Raw genomic sequence first — 16,214 nt, forward strand, 5'->3', positions numbered from 1 at the left:
CCCCCTACATACCGCCCCTCATGGTGCACAGCCCTGGCTGCTGCAGGGAGGTCCCTTGGGGTGCTAGGGGCCCATGCAGGTGCTGCTGCCCAGCAGCAGGCAGCGTCAGCCAGACAGAGCTGCACATGGCGGCAAAGAGTGCAGCCAGGCCAGCATCCCTCTATTTCACAGGGCTCCCCACGGCCCATGTACAGCTCCTGGCACTTGCATGCCACCAGGGGGAAGCCCCATGTGATGAAGCCAGCTGCCACCATGAAAGCAGGGAACAGGGCTCCTCAGCCAGCTGCATCATGTGCGGCTTCCCCCAAGTGACGCAAGAATGCTGGGAGCTGCATGTGCACCACGGGGAGCCACGTGTGATAGAGGTGGGCTGGCCTGGCTGTCGTTGCCGCCATGCGCAGCTGTGGCTGGAACTATGGGTTCAGCACTCATTGGTCTATTTGTGGAAAGATTGAGTGCAAACTACACGCTAATACTGTAGTTTAGAGTAGGCCCCAGGTTGCTCTGACCTATGCCACAGGTTGTATGGAGCTCACTTGGGGATAAGGGAGTTGTCACTGGGTGTATGTACATGTGCATTAAATTGCTTTAGTTAATGCACATTAAATTTAGCACCTCCATTGTGAGTGCACTTTTATGCATGCTCCAAGGATGCAGGGGGAGGGAGGGTTTTAATTAGAGCTGCTGTAAGTAAAGCATCACTGCATTTCATGTATCCACATCCCCATGCTTCAAAAAGACAACGGGGCGCTTGAAATTTAGTTTGATGAGCTTTAGTTCAAGGGACCTCACTGCCATTTTGAAGCGCAGGGACGCTGATACACAAGTGCTCCATGCTCCAGCAGACTCAATTAATCAAGTCTACTCTGACAAACTGTAATAACAGTGCACTGGAGCAGCTTCGCAGCACGTCTATCGGTACACTGAGATACTAGGAAAATGCGCATTAACCTGTCTTAATACTCATTAACTAAAGAGCACCGTTTTTATGTGACAATGTGCATTAGTCTATTTTAATGTGCATTAACTAAATAGCACGGTTTTCCAGTGATGCTTTAACGTGCATTAAAATAAGCTAACACACCCGCTGACTCTGTTTTCAGCTCTCCTTCAGGCTGACCTATACTGATGAGGAATCTGTTAAATACTAACAACAATTTTTTTAAGAAGCTTTACTGAGATGATGACAATTCTCACAAGCAGGACTAGGGCGCCTGAATTTTTATGATGGTAAAGGGTCAGGAGCACACCCCTGGCTTTAATGTGCCTTCTTCTACACCAGTAGAAATCAGGAGTAGCCTCACTGAAATCATTAGAGTTACTGTAGAGTAAAACTAGTATAAAATACTTGTTTGGAGACGGATGGACTTTCATAACAGTTTCCATTGGTTAATTAAAGTAATTGTGTGCTGCCTTTACATGAGAAGAAAAGCAAACAGCTTACTAATGCTAGCTGTGCTATAGTCAAACGCCAACAAAACCCTTTTGAGAGGGAACAAAATCAGGATCTTTAACAATTCTATTATGAGCCTTCTGCAATACTCACCATCTTTATTGGGAGTGAATGTTCGTTATCATCCAGCATAGTTATTCTGTTTATTCACATACATGCATCTTTCTGGCTTCTACTGCCGTATGGTGGACCTGTTTTGCAGAGAGTTAGGGTTGTGTTTAACTGTATTGCATTTAACAGGTTTTTGTAAGATCTGAGATAGGAAAACGGAGATATCTCATGACTGGAATGTCTGTCTTTTGTTGCCTCGCTTTGTCTTAAGCTTGCCTGTGTTTATTCTCTATCTGTAAAGTAGAGACGATTACAACGCTTCAGACATATCGTGAAAAATGTAGATCTGGTACACGCTCGCTCAACTGCGTTCCTTACGTACACCATTTTTAAATGGAGTTGCACCTGCTAACATTAATTTTTGGTCAAGGAGCTGATGTTCTTGACTAACTGAGCCAAACCTACTGCCTTTGATTGTTAATACCCTACATGGCTATGAGAGAGCACGCTGGATTTAAGCATCGAGAAGAAAACATTCAGCTAAATTATAGATGTAGAGCGATATCCTGCCCTTGGTTACACTTTTACAACAAAGGGTAAGATTTGAAAACAAAATTACAGATGAGCCCGGGAGCAGAATTTGGCCTCCCAGAATCCCTAATACACAAGACAGGAAGAATACCTTCAGATCTCAGCATATTTGTAGTAATGTTAGTTGGATAAACTGGCTTTTTTTTATTTGTATTTTTAATTTTTTTTTGGAAGTGGAACAAATTTGAACACTAACCCAATAAGGCATTAAAAAAATCCCCACATTGAACCCACTTTTATACAGTTAATTTTCAGAAAAGAAGTGTGCTTTTAGATATCACCCTACCGCTGTAGCAAAAGTACCTTCTTCAGTCACTGTGCATTCCTGCTGTATGATTGTAATTGAAATCTTTTCATTTCCTAGAAGTCTGCAGTGCAGAGATCAAGGACTGCTCAGTTTATAAAACAGCAATTAGTAGAAGCAAGCTGGGACCATTCTAGATTTCATGTACTCTGTCTCCCTTGGAAAAGAGTCTTTAAATCTGCTGGTTTACAACTTAAAGGAAGGCTTGTCTTGATTAATTCATTTGGTCACAGTCCTGAAGCTGACATGGCATCTTCCAGGAATTCCACCCCTCTGGGATCAGTATCATCAGTTTTCAAATGCATTTTTTCTTGTGGTTCTTATCTGGGAAGAGTCAGCTATGATTACAGTGTTCATTTCTAGGCATTTTTGGCATTTTACATGGAAGTTTATATGAATAGACCTGAAAGATATGCCTGGACCAGCTGTCTTTTACAAAGCTCTCCAGACCAATGATCGTAATTCAAGCTAGAAAGAGAGTGAAAAGGCTCCTGGCCCCGACCCCTCCCCTCAGCAATATTCAGGGAACAAGTTTATAGGTGCATGAATGGATGGAAAGGGGCAAAATTTCACTGCATTTACACTGCATCTTGTACCTTTTCTGCTAGAAGAATTTGACATTATCCTTTTAGAAAGAAGTAGGTAGACATGCACTTTGCTGCGGAGTTGGCTAATTAGCTCCACAGTAAAGTGGCACCGTGTACATGTTCAGCACTATTAGCCTGGAGTAAACTAATTAACTCCACTATAAGACAATAATGCCCGACACAAGTACTGTCCCAAGGTGGAGTTAGTTATTCCACCACAGTGCATGTGTAGATGGTGACTGGGGCTGGCTGGGGCACAAGTGTGCTACAGTGGGTGCTGGCTGCTGGCTAGTCCCACACTGTAGCACCCTTGTGCCCCAGGCACCCCCTCCGCAGCACCCTGAGCTAGGTGAGAGCAGCTTCAGGCTGGCAGGCTAACCCCTTAGGCACCTTGCCAGTCGGGGCTTTGCTGCCCCGGGGGCTCGATGTGCTGCAGTCCCGAGTGCACGTGTAAACTCGGTGCCTGGGAGCAATTAACCCTGATGCAAACTCTGCCAGCGTTCATTCAGGCACACTGGTTTCATGCGCAGATGCGCCTGTAGTGAGTCAAGTTGACATGAGCTGTCTGAAAACAACAAAGGGAACGCAGAACTGTTTTTGCTGTTTCGGTGCCTGCATTTTACAAGACAAAGTACATGTTCTGTTGTCAGTGTGAAAGCCTGTCGTGCTTATGAAACAGGTTTACCTCTCCTTAGTATCAGGCCTTTTTTTGTTAAAAATAGCATATGCTTCTTAAATCTGTGCACCATAGCGAATATTTCTTCTCAAATGAGCCCATTTTTCATTTTTTTTAATAATAAGCATAAATCCTCAGATGCTGAGGGGCTTATATTTTGTTACAAATAACGTCTACATATAAGGTCCTGACAGTACAATTGGATTCACCTGGGTGGGTATGTGCAGATTCCCACTGCCTTCAAAGGAAATCTGTAGGGAATGAGATTTGTTTCTTTGTGCATTCCCCGTCCTATAGCAATGAGTGAGAGATGCAAATTACAGTATCTCAGGCTGAGAGGAGTTAAGAAAAAAAGTTGTAGCAGATCCCTGGTTCCATTTTTTTTCTAATGCAGTCTGGTAGATGCGAGTGGTTATCTGGCAGACCTGTGTCAAGCCTATATGAGCTTTCCGAAGTGTGGTTGGAGGGTTAGGAGAAACAAGAAAAGGAAAGAATAGTCATGGTCTGTTCTGGGACCATCTGGCAGTATCCTGGGATGGAAAAGTTCATCAAAAAAGTTCACCTGTAGGACCATGTGGCTCTAGCTCCCCACTCCAGCCCGTTGGCCACTGCACTGGGAGTTTAAAAGCAGCTGAAAACTACCATTAATGGAGAAAGGAATCATCAAAGGTCATAAAGCCTACATGTCCGGTTTTCTACCCTCCACGAAGGGCTTTGGATAGAGTGTTCTTGTTTCTTGTAATTTAACCTGCTATTCCCCTTAGATCTTAGCCATGCCCAAGATCAGACAAGCAAACGGATGATTTGGAGCCCCTTTACCCCGCATCTTACCCGGGTCCTGCTCTACATGTGGCTTGGTTACACCTGAGATTTTCATCCCCAGACTTATAATGGCATGAATTTCCATTCGAGCATGCAAAATGAGGGCCGCTTAGAGCAATGTAAAGTTGCAAGAAGTGTCACACATTCTTCACATCATATTATCCCAGAGACTGATCAGCATTGTCACTGTAAACCTACAGCAGCTTTCATTCAAGTTCCAGGTTTGAAATTATACTCCAAAGTGTGACAGATCTAGGAGCACAGAAATACATTAGACCCTTTTAACAAGCTATCCCTCCTTGCTAGTTTAATTTTGTCCCATGCTGGTTCCCTCTGCACAGCGTTCCATCAAATTAACACGATCATTTTTGTATTATCAATAATGCTTGCTTGTTAGAGTTATGTTTTCGTAGGTCAGAGGTTCCAGCCTCCATATAAAGTTTTGATGTAGGAGTCAAATGCTCAGACATCAATATAGCATCAAGACTATGCAATACTGTTAGAAGTGCCATTCTTTCAAATTAGTCTGATGTCAAGGCTCCTTTCTGCTTCCAGCGGCTGGCAAAGCGGAAGTTAAATATCATCTTCCAAAAAAAGCAAATCCTAAATAATGCTGACAGACAGCTCAACATTTCCTCTGCCAATTAGGCAAGTTCTAATGCTCAAGGCCAATGAAAACAATAGGTACCTCATTTGCTATAGGTCTTCTGACCTACCAACACGTAAGTTATTACTTTGTAAACACTTTGGGAAGGCTAGTTTATGAAATACAGTAAAACCAAATTCTGGTCTATATTTCTTGCGTGTATTTCTGCTACTATGTGGTTCATGATTGCTTCTTTTAGAAGGCACAAAAAATCAATACAAAACCTGAATAAAAATAACTTTTCCTTAAAACTGGATGCTAAAAGAACAGACAGTTTGTTTATGTAATTTTTTTTACACTGCCTGAAGAAAACAGTAGAAGGATACAGATCTACTCTACGTTGCTTACTGGGATGCACAAATCCATGATCATTATTATATTTAAAACCTGGAAAATCTGAAATGATGCACAGGCTCAATGCAAACAATCTACACCCAACATAAGTGGTTTAAAAATAATAAAAACAGGGAAAAAAAAGAAAAGAAATTATGAACCATTGTTTCTCAGTTATAACCTGTACAACAAAATATCCCTCCCAACCAAGCTGCCTTTCAGCCATTTACTAACTCAGCGATTATACAAAACTTTCCAAGCCCAATTGTGCTACAGTCCACATTTGTGACCAGTGGGCAGAATTTGAATATTGGTTTCTACAAGAGATTGATTCCCAAGAAAACACAACAATAAAAATATGAGTAGGCTGAACTTAGGATCTTGGATCTGCCTATGCGACTGTCAGTGGGATCCCTATGAGATGAATCTCAAGTGAATAGAGTAGGGAAATGATAAACTACTGTTGATAAGAATGGCCAAAGCTACAATGAACACGAGCAGACGCAACGCTTTGAGGTCTCATGGACCAATGAATGAACAAATAGCTGGGGCTAAGAAAACACCAGCTTTTCCCACTGGTGCTTTGTGTGACAGTAGACGTTAGCTCCCTTTGCCTTAGTTTTCTCATCTGTAAAAGAGTAGGCAACGATACACCGCTTGTATCGCTGCAAATTGGGCATTCAGGAATAGACATGGGCTGTTTCACGTTGATTCCTGAGATTTACAAGGTCTAATGCAAGACTCTTGCCACGGGAAAAGCTTTTTTGGTTGTATTGCTTTCTGTGACGCTCTTATCCTGACTGTACAGGACGAGCAAAGCTCCCACTAAAGTTAATTGGAATTTTTTGTGTGGCTGGATGGAAGATGGACACTCAAAGGGCACCTGTGTTAGTAAACTGGTTTTGCTTGATGCGATGATTTTGTTGTTTGGAAGTATGACCTCGACATTGATCTAGTCAGTAGAGTGAGTGAGAGACCAGGACTGGACCTCAGATTTTACTCCTCTTTACTGCAGGTATAAAGTGGCAATAAAAATAAAGAAATATCACAATTTACAAATTATACAACAATTGTTCTTATGAATGCGGTCTTTCTTTTATATGGACATACTTAATGCAAGTCTTCAAAATATGAAGTCACTTTTTGAAACCCTCCCAACATATTTGTTAGAATGAGAATGTAATACTATACTATAAAAGCCAGAAAATGCATCTGAACAAGCAATATATAACAAATGCCTTTAATAAGTCTTGTAACATTTTGTTTTGGGAGTTTAAGTCGCCTGATGGGTATCATATATGTCCTATATATAATCCCTATGTATAATAAATGATGTAAAGCATTGTGAAATATTGCATAGGTGGTCCTCTGTGTCAAACATACTAAAGCTCCAACTAAATCCTATGTCAGTTTTAAAGATTTTTTTTTTAATATTTTGAAATATTTATTTAAAAAGAGCCCTCCATCCATTCAACAAAATCTCCATCCATTCTAGATGTATTCAGTAAACAAAAAACCCCCGTTTCATATATTTTTTCCTCTTAAATGTTCTTAAAATACAATATTTGATGAAAAACAGCTGTCTTTCATAATTAATGGTGAAATTTTTCCTGCAGAAGGAAAAGTTTTTCACTAGTTTCACTGCAGTACTTCTCTTCATTTATGTCAGCATCTGGTATTTTTCTATACAAAAGGAAAACACCAAGAACAATGGGATGTTATAAGCCGTTAGGATTCCCCTCTTCAGGCATGGATAACAGGCACACTCTCAAGATCTTTAATTAATTTTTTACCAAATTCTGTGTAACACATACAAACTCTGATTTACTGGCACTTGACTTAGCAAAACCATTGCAAGGAGCTCATGTTTATGCCTATGACTCTTAATGGTAGTGGCTGGTTTAAAGTAAATTAAAGCTTCCCTTACGACTGAAAGTCGCAGGATGAAAGGTTATTGGGGAATTCAGATTCTGACGACTTAGGATGGTTTGCAGAATACGTAAAAGTTTTTGCATGCATTCTAGGCAGCTAGCTAGAGGTCTCATAGGGCGAAATCCTGGCCCCATTCACGTCAGTAGAAATTTTGTCTATAGTTTCTTGGCTTTCTGCTACAAGATTACATTTAATAAAGTACAAGAAATGAATTGGGACAAAAAGAAATATGCAGGTTAATCAATAAACCTACCTTCATTCAACCAAGAAATATTTTGCTTGTCATTTTCAAAACTTTCAGTAGATTTGATCTGTACCTTGTCTGTCTTGGCTTCTGACATCTAGAAGGAAGAAAATAATTTTGGGATGGTGAAAGTTCTTCTGTAAAGCAAAGTTTCTGCAAATAAAATCTATTCTCTCTCTCTTTTTTTGGTTCCCGGTGTCATATCCTGGTAATAAATTGTGTATGCTTACATGTACTATTTTAATTTTTTTTAACTGATCACTAATCCTTCAAAATCTCTTGCACATTAAACTAGTATACTGTTTCTCAAAGCGTTATCAATATTGCATGATTGCTTGTTATAGTTCGATTCTTAAATATTACTAAAAATTATATTATGCACTGCATGAGTAATACATTCTTAACACAACGATAACACACGTATATTGTACTACAGAGCATTAGATATACTGTGGCTAAAAATAAGGTTTCCCATAAACCTGTTTAATCTGGTTCTTAGTTGTCATAAAGCATGCTATTTAAAATGAGCTCCATAGAAATAAAGTATTTATAAAGAGAACTTTAGCAAAGTGCAACCAAAAAATCTTTACTTTCACTTTCAGCAATTTATTTGCACGAGCGTCTTCTCATTAGAGCAAAGTTACAGTGCCTGAGGGCATTGTGTATACAGTAGCGGTTAGATCAGACACTGTAGTTTACTTCCATTGCTTGCTAAGAATAAGATTAGGCTGCCCAATCTTCGTCAGAATTGCTTTTTTATTCACCGAGTCCAGTTAGCTAAAGCATTTCAGTATTTTTACCTGTATATTCCAAACAGAAGAGATGAAAGTCGCGGGATTCAGAAGCAGCTGAGCAGTTCAGCCTGCAGAATCCCTTGTTGTCTGATGTCCAGCATTCCCTTACACTGACAAAACTGAAAGGATGAGCAATGCACTCTCTTCCTCCCTGCTGTGTGGTGCTACATTTGTCTTGCTGCCAGAATCAGCCAACTTATTGCTGAGGATTTCTCTCTCTCTCTTTCTCTCTTTTTTTTTTTTTTTTGTTGCATGCACTATCAAGGCTGGGGTGGGGGGATGGAGGAAACAACCTCCCAGCTCTATTAAAGTTGCATAAAGGCAACATCATTATAAATAAAGAGCTGTTTTCAAGCAGGTTACTACCACAGTTCATAACTCGGGTGAATCTCTGAAAGAAAAAAAAAAAAGCCAGAAAATTAATAGTGACAAATCAGATAAATGTTGGAATATTTTGGCTATGCAAGTTAAAACGCTCTTAGATGTGCAGGCTAGTCCAGAAGTGTCGCTTTACTGCTGACATTTTGGGAAAGTAAAAACCCAATGCTGTGAGATGGTGAGCGTTTTTTTGCACTCCCAGTGAGTTATGGGCCAGATTTTCCATGGTAGGCAAGGATACCAAAGGCAATAGAGCTGGATTATTGTATTGCAGTAGTAATTAGAGACCTCAGTTGGGGACGGGCCTTGTCCCAAAGAGCTTATAGTCAGCATCTCATGGATTCAGAGCTATCAACTCTGGCCTGAGTTTGAGGTGCTGTGTACTGTCAGCACCATTCATGGGCTTTAGAATAGCCTTATCAAAGTCATGGGCAGAACTCCCATTGAGGTGAGCAGAACAGGATCAGGCCCGGTTTTGGTGAGATTTTTAGGGTACTCAAAACCTTGCAACATCAGGTCTCCAAGCGAGAAATACTGTATGGAGTAACAAGAAAATACCACTCCACTTTCCAGGTCTGAATTTCCATAGCATTAATTGCAGAATAAATTCAGAGTTATTCATTTTTCTTACCTTTTAGCAATATTTACAAAATTTCAAGCAGAGTTTGTCATCAGATACTATAATCCAAGATCCCAGTGCTTAAGTGTGGCCAATAAATAATAACACATTCCCTTTGTTATGACAATTATCTTCCTCTACTCTCCCATCACATGTCATTCTTTCTTACACAGGAAAAAAAACATTTCTTTTGCTGGTTTTAAATCTCCTATGCCAACACGATTGAGATTCTTCTGCCATCTTTGGCTGATTGCAAACTGCATGTTAGGCACCTGTTACTACATTAACAAAATGTACAGTCACGGTAGCATGGTTTGAAAACGTATTTTAGTAGGGTGCTTTGAGAACCGGAGCGAGCAGTGGGTGGGTGGGGGGGAAAAGGTGGAAGAGGGAAATGAAGTGTGCATGCTCTGATCCTTTAATACACTTGTGCTATCCTCCTGCATAGAGCATTGAAAGATGTGTTCTCCCCATAAACACACAAGTGAACACACGCACCTTTTTCACGTTACTATACCTGTGATTTTGGGTGAGGAAGAGAGACAACTACTAACGGTGGGTGGGTTCCTGGGCCGACATGGAGTTCTGGTGAAGTGGGTTATGTTTCACACGGGTGTATCTGTACAAATCTGATTGCCAGGTCAGGGCTGATGAGTACTTTATGGAAATAGCATGTTAAATAGAGAAGTTGTGGACTCTCCATCCCTGAAAATTTCCAAGAGCAGGTTGGACAGACACGTGCCTGGGATGGGTTTAGTCAGGGATGATCCTGCCTTGAGCAGGGGACTGGACTGGATGACCTTGCGAGATCCTTTCCAGCCCTACTTTCTTATGATCCTATATTAACATCAAGATGTTGGTTGCTTTTAAATTCATTAGAAATTCAGGTGCTGCTCTTGTTCCAAGGATTTATCAGGGTCCCTAGGCCAACAAGGAAACAGAAAACAAAAAATCCCAAAGCTACCATGCTTTGAAAGCACCCATGCCGTAATCACTTAAAGATCTCACTGAAGTTGCAGTTTGGGCTGAGTCTTAGGAAGGCTTTACCTTCTGGACTCCAGGAGTAGATTTTGGTTTAGCTATTGACATTTGATAGGTAGAGATCTCTCCCCAAATCTGAGCCCTACTATTTTTGTTAAAGTACACATGCACAAACAGGAGAAAGAAAGATTGCTGACCCCTTGCTAAAGAATATTCAACATTATTTGCAGGTCATGAGTGTTGTGTTACAGTTTAATATGAACCAAGGGAAGGAACCTCTTAACTGGTCCAGGGGGTTAGATGAATTTCCTGTTCAAAGTGGTTTTCATTGCTGACTTTCACTTAATGGTCCCTAGTACTTTCTATCCAGGAACATGAAATGAAAGCTTTTGTTTTCTTGGTCAGCTCCAGTTTTCTACTGAGACACATTCCTGTGTGCTATTTGTGCATCGTTTAATTAAGCTATTTTGGATAAATACATCAATATTTCTATTTCCTAATCAATCCTAAAATAGTTAGAGGAATGACATGCCTGTCAAGCATCTTTAGTAATGCTAGCCTTTGCAAAGGAGAAGAAAAATGCTGTGCAAGATGGTCATTAAAATATTGAGTAAACTTGTTTCTATTAAATCAGTAATTGAATTTTTAAAGCCATAGCCTATTTTAAACACCCGAACTTTAGTTTATGGATTGATAATTCATTTCACTTTTATTTTATAGGTTTTATTTTATAGCTATTAAATAGCTATGGCCCATCACTTGTTCCTTTTTTTTTTTTTTTTCCAGATTGTGAAATAGGGCATTTATATGAAGGATAAAAAAATAATAATCATAATGCCAAAATAGATGTGATATCAATCAGCAGCCAGATAAATGTACTGTATCAAATGCTTGTTGAAATTCTGGAGTATAAAAGGAGTTTATTTTTCTGGTCTGTTCAACTAGGAGTGCATTTAAGGACTTTGTGGAATTGGACAAAAGGAGTCTTTAACAGACTGTAATATTCTTCAAATTTAAGGGAAACATTTGAAGTTTCAAGCTCAATTTTAGCAAATATCCTTATTCTCAGGATTTCTTTGCATGCTTCGTATTGGTCAAGAGTCCAGGATCACGTTCTTTCTCTGAATTTAAATGAAGACCTACCTGAGAGAGCCCTTGGCTCCATCCAGTTGGTACAGAGGTCAACAATATATTTTAGTATCTGAAGTGACTCTTATTTGAATAAGTGAACTGTATCCCTAGAGGTTTCATTTCCAGGAGAGGTAATAATGTGAATGTTGACATGTGCATCAGCTACCGCACGAAATTTCCCTAGCACAGCATTAGATTAAGCAGTTATAGTTCTCTTTTGCATTTTACAGGCAAAATGTAGCCAGCTCAATGTCTGCTGGCAAGTGGCGCTCTGTAGCTTTGGAAAATCCCGTATTGCAGTAAATGTGCACGAGGAGCTCTATGATGAGACTATCCCTTTGCTCCCTTCTGCACCCTGGGGTGATCATTTCCAATAATAAAGTGAGTATAATGTGATGTGCCCTGTCAAAGTTAAGGAATCTCTTCTTGATCATGTATCGGTCTGTAGAATATTAAGTTGTGGGAACACAGTATACAGCAAAATTATTCTGGTTTTTACATGTAAAATGCATGGTCTTCTTAGCCATACTATCATGTCTTGTGAGTGTTTCAAGTACAAAACAGCGTGTTTATATGGACCACCGCGAGCTGGAGATAAGTGATCTATATCTGCAGTGGCGTTGAGCAGTACGGAGGCAATTGGACTTTACTTCTCACAACCTTTCTGACATTCTGCGGTAGCGTTTTACAGTACAAAGTCTGTGTCCTGTACTGAGAGCTGCGGGGCTTTGCCTCGCTTTGGCACTCACTGCCACAACAGATTGGCGATACGTGCAAAACGGTGTGTTGCAATGAGAAAAAGGGAAAGAAAAGGTGTCAGGGGGCTGCAGTAGACGTTTAGAACAGAGGTTGCTAGTGACATAGAGGAAGGGGGAAATAGCAAGATTAAAAGTACTCCAAGAGTTTCCATGTTCCCAGTTTAAAATAAAAAACACCAAGAGGCAATAGTGACTGTGAGAGCCGTATGTCGTTTCAAGTCCAGTCTTGTTTTCTTTGCTGCAACGTCCTATTTTGTTGTTACTAGTTATCACCTGAATCACAATAGTGCCTATGATTAATCATGGGCAGACAAGCTTCTTTGGGTATTATTAATCATGGTTTTTATGGTCATCTAGCCTACAGGCAAACCAAGGATGAGGCCCACTCATGCTATGCACTGTACAGACACAGAGGAGCAGGTAGTCTCAGCTCCAAACTGCTTGCAATCTAAATAGACAAGACAGATGCAGGAAAGGGGAAACAATCGAATGATCAAAAGCGGAGAGAACTACGTGATGGCTACCCATGTCATGCTACTTCCATGATGTTTCTTGTCAGGGTTAATTAGGATAGAATAAGCTAATGGAGAGGGAAGAAGGTCGAGGGAAAAGGGTAGGGGAAAAAGGAGTAAGAGGGCATGGGTGAATTTAATTTGAGGTGAGGAGAGTGAACGGGAGCAAAAAGAGAGAGTCTAAACAGACAGTAGAAAAAGAAGTCCTATCCACTTCAGAGAGCATTCTCTAAATACCCAGAAGGACAAAGTTACAAAGTTTTGTTTAGCTGTTAATACTGCTATAGGAATTTCTAGCTGGCTCCCTCCGGAGGGTTCAGTTCTTCAGTATCTCCTGTGTTGTATCTGTTCAGTCTGGCTCTCATCAGGCAAACCACTTATCTTTCCCCTCCTCATCCACATTGTTTTCTGGGTGCATTTACATGAGACATTTACTGTGGAGTAGACTAATTAGCTCTGCAGTAAACGTCTCACCTCCACACGTGCAGCCCTATCAGGGTGCAGGAAACTAATTCACTCTGCAGCAGGGTAGTATTTATAAATACAAGTACTATCTTGCTGCGGAGGTTTTCACTCTGTAGCACCACATGTGTAAACCGGGTGGCTGGGGCACAAGGGTGCTTCAGTGTGGGGGCTGCCTGTTGGCTACCCTGTACTAGATCACCCTCATGCTCCAGCCAGCCCCTCTGCAGCACACTGAGCTGGGTTGGAGCAGCCCTCCCAGGCCCTCTGCCACTTGGGGCTGCTCCGACCCTGCTCAGTGTGCTGCAGTCCTGAGCACACGTGTAAGTGGTGCACCTGGGGGATCCTGGGAGCAATAAATTCCATTGTAATAAGTGCTAGAGTTTATTGCTCCGCATTAATTGAACATGTAGACACTCCCTCTGTGGCATATACCAACCTCTGGTTACTTGTGTCCACAGTGTGCCTAGTGATATTTTTATGTGGTGCTACATACTTATGATTTGTCCTCTTGAAGGAATCAGATATAGGTTATTGCAAGGGTCAGTGGACCACAGGGGAAGGTTCTTGCAAGAAACGTAGGCAGGGCATATGATGCCACGATTCTGGGAGGATGGGGATTTTACATGCTTGGTCAAGCTGGGACTTTATTCCCTTCCAATACCATTTCTATCAATGGATCACAGATGCCTACAATTATTTTGGGGGCCTTGCCTGCCACGGCTTATGAAGCAATTCGTGTGGGCTCCAGAGAAAACTCAGTTGTGTTTTAATCAGTTGCAAAATAGCAATGGAGTGAACATTTGGAAAGGAAGATGGTGCAGCCTCCAAAACTGTCCAGACATGTTGCAAAGGTTGTACATGTAACTGTGTCCTGCTGCACCCTCAGCAGCATCTGTAAAGGTGGAGGTAGAGTGTTGTGAAACTTGGACATCTGTAGACTCCTTCGCTGATTTGCATAACTGGAAAGCACACTAATAAGCAGTACTGGACCACATTTAAGAGAGGCAATGGAAATTAGAATTGCCCCATGTGCTCAGTCCATGATACACATGGAGATTTAAAGAGTAATTGATTGATAATGCATGCGTGGTTCTGTGGATTGTGAAGTAGTAGGACAGGTATTTGCTGTTACAGGTTGTCCATGATCTGTTGCATTCATTTTCTTTCTTTCCTTTTTTTCCCCTTTTTTTCCTTTTTTATTTCTGGCATGAGGGGCCTGCCAATTGGTATGAGATACACTGTGCTTGGTTAATGTTATAGACTGCATTGGGTTGGGTTGAACTCTCTGTTGAATAAAGTGTCAATTTAAATGCAAGTTCCATGCCTGCTAGTTTATTAGCTAGTATAGATTGCCTCCTGTTTTTTAGTACTGCTGTTCAACCTTTTGGCATAGCTGCAGCACCTCATTTCCTTACAATTAAGTGGATAACAATCAATGCTTAATACAAACACAGAACATTATTAAACTTACAAATATATGCAAGGACTATAATTAAAAGTGGTACTGACGGACTTGCTGCCTGCTAAGAGGGAAATGTGCTTTTGCAACTATCTAACAACGTGCAGTCTGAACCGCTGAAGTGCAGCATGTAAAATTAAAGTGCCAAAAGTGTTGCTATCTGCTTCCTGCCTTACCTGTCTTGTTTCCTTTCCCCTCTCACCTCTTCTCGTATGTACCTTCCAGTGCATGCATTGGCATTTTCTGTCTCAAGCCTAAAGAGGCAAGACAAACGGTGGGAGGAAAAAGAAGCGGGCATCAAATGGTGAAGTGATGTGATCTATGGCACACTGACTTGAATCTACCATTCCTGGGTGCGCAGCCTTACCCACTTGAGGACTATGCCTTCCTTTTAATTTGTTAGGCCTTTATTGCTGGCTCCATTATCTTGCCTCCTCTTCCTGCCTCTCTCTCTATTTCAGTTACTTTTTTGGCAGTCTTACTCCTGGCTAGTTAAGGTCCATGATTTTGTCTTCACAACGGCTTTAGCTCAAGGTTTAACAAAAGACTCGACTCATCTGTCAGGGCTTAGTGGTGTGAAAATGGAGGGCTGGTAACCCAGTGAGGACACAAGTCCTCTGTGCCACTACTCTAGTCTCTCCATGCAGCTGGTGCATTCCCTTTTTAAATTCATGGCTTTTTTGCCAGAAAAAGCTAATTTGTCAAAACTGAGAAATCTTTGTTAGAACTTTAATATTTCCATGAAACAGCTTACTTTTTTCAGAACTTTACTCTTTTCAGAACAGCTTTTCTGATCCAGGATTGGGACACAAGGGGAGGAGGGGGGAGACACAGACCAAAAGCTGAGCCACTTGAACAAGGGTCTTCTATCTTGCAAAAGGTGCCCTGAGCATCAGGCTGATCTAAATTGGGTCTCAGTCTCTCCAACAAGAGACTCATTAGAGAGGCTGAGACCCACTATTCCCCTGTACATTATCAAATAGTTATTGGGCCAGAGAGGGTGGGAGACAGACTGACTCTATATCACAGTGGTCAGGGCTTTACCTGGAATTTGGAGACCTGGCTTCTTTCTCCAAAGGCTAATTAAATTTCCATTAAAAGTTGAATAGCTCCAACAGGGAAGATTGAGAGAAGCCCACTCTAGGGCCAGGTACGACATTACACTTTTACTGGTATAAGTGATTGGAAACCGGTCTATACCCATAACAGAACAAAAATTCAGTACACATAGACTGGTTTATAAATGTCAGAACCTGGTCTAAGATTTCCCTCTCCCCCCTCCCCCCCCATCTAAATCAAGCCTAGTGTTTAAATGAATGGACTTTTCTGGATCGAAAAAGAAAAAGGTATTTATTCTATTTGATCCTCTATTCACAAATGATGCTTTTGTATCTTTAAAATAATTACAAGTCATATTTAAAACTGGAAGCTCTCATCTTTGATATAATCTGCAGATAAGATAATGCTTTGAAGCACTA

General features: G+C 41.0%; 1 protein-coding gene and 1 long non-coding RNA gene across 3 annotated transcripts in view; one reads left to right on the forward strand and one right to left on the reverse strand.

The window, feature by feature from the left end:
• The window catches only part of MDFIC2 (MyoD family inhibitor domain containing 2), a 51,458-nt gene extending 42,881 nt beyond the window's left edge, over positions 1–8,577 (reverse strand). Inside the window, exons 1-2 of the mRNA XM_019499643.2 lie at positions 8,440–8,577; positions 7,649–7,736 (exon numbers count right to left, since the gene is read on the reverse strand). Coding sequence (XP_019355188.2) covers positions 7,649–7,736 — 88 coding nt within the window. The 5' untranslated portion in view covers positions 8,440–8,577. The remainder of the gene's footprint in view (positions 1–7,648; positions 7,737–8,439) is intronic.
• The window catches only part of LOC109286205 (uncharacterized), a 372,088-nt gene that overhangs the window by 81,664 nt on the left and 274,210 nt on the right, over positions 1–16,214 (forward strand). The gene's annotated exons all lie outside the window — the stretch shown is intronic.

This window comes from Alligator mississippiensis, chromosome 12 (assembly GCF_030867095.1).
Source record: "Alligator mississippiensis isolate rAllMis1 chromosome 12, rAllMis1, whole genome shotgun sequence".
In the NCBI taxonomy this organism is placed as follows: domain Eukaryota; kingdom Metazoa; phylum Chordata; order Crocodylia; family Alligatoridae; genus Alligator; species Alligator mississippiensis.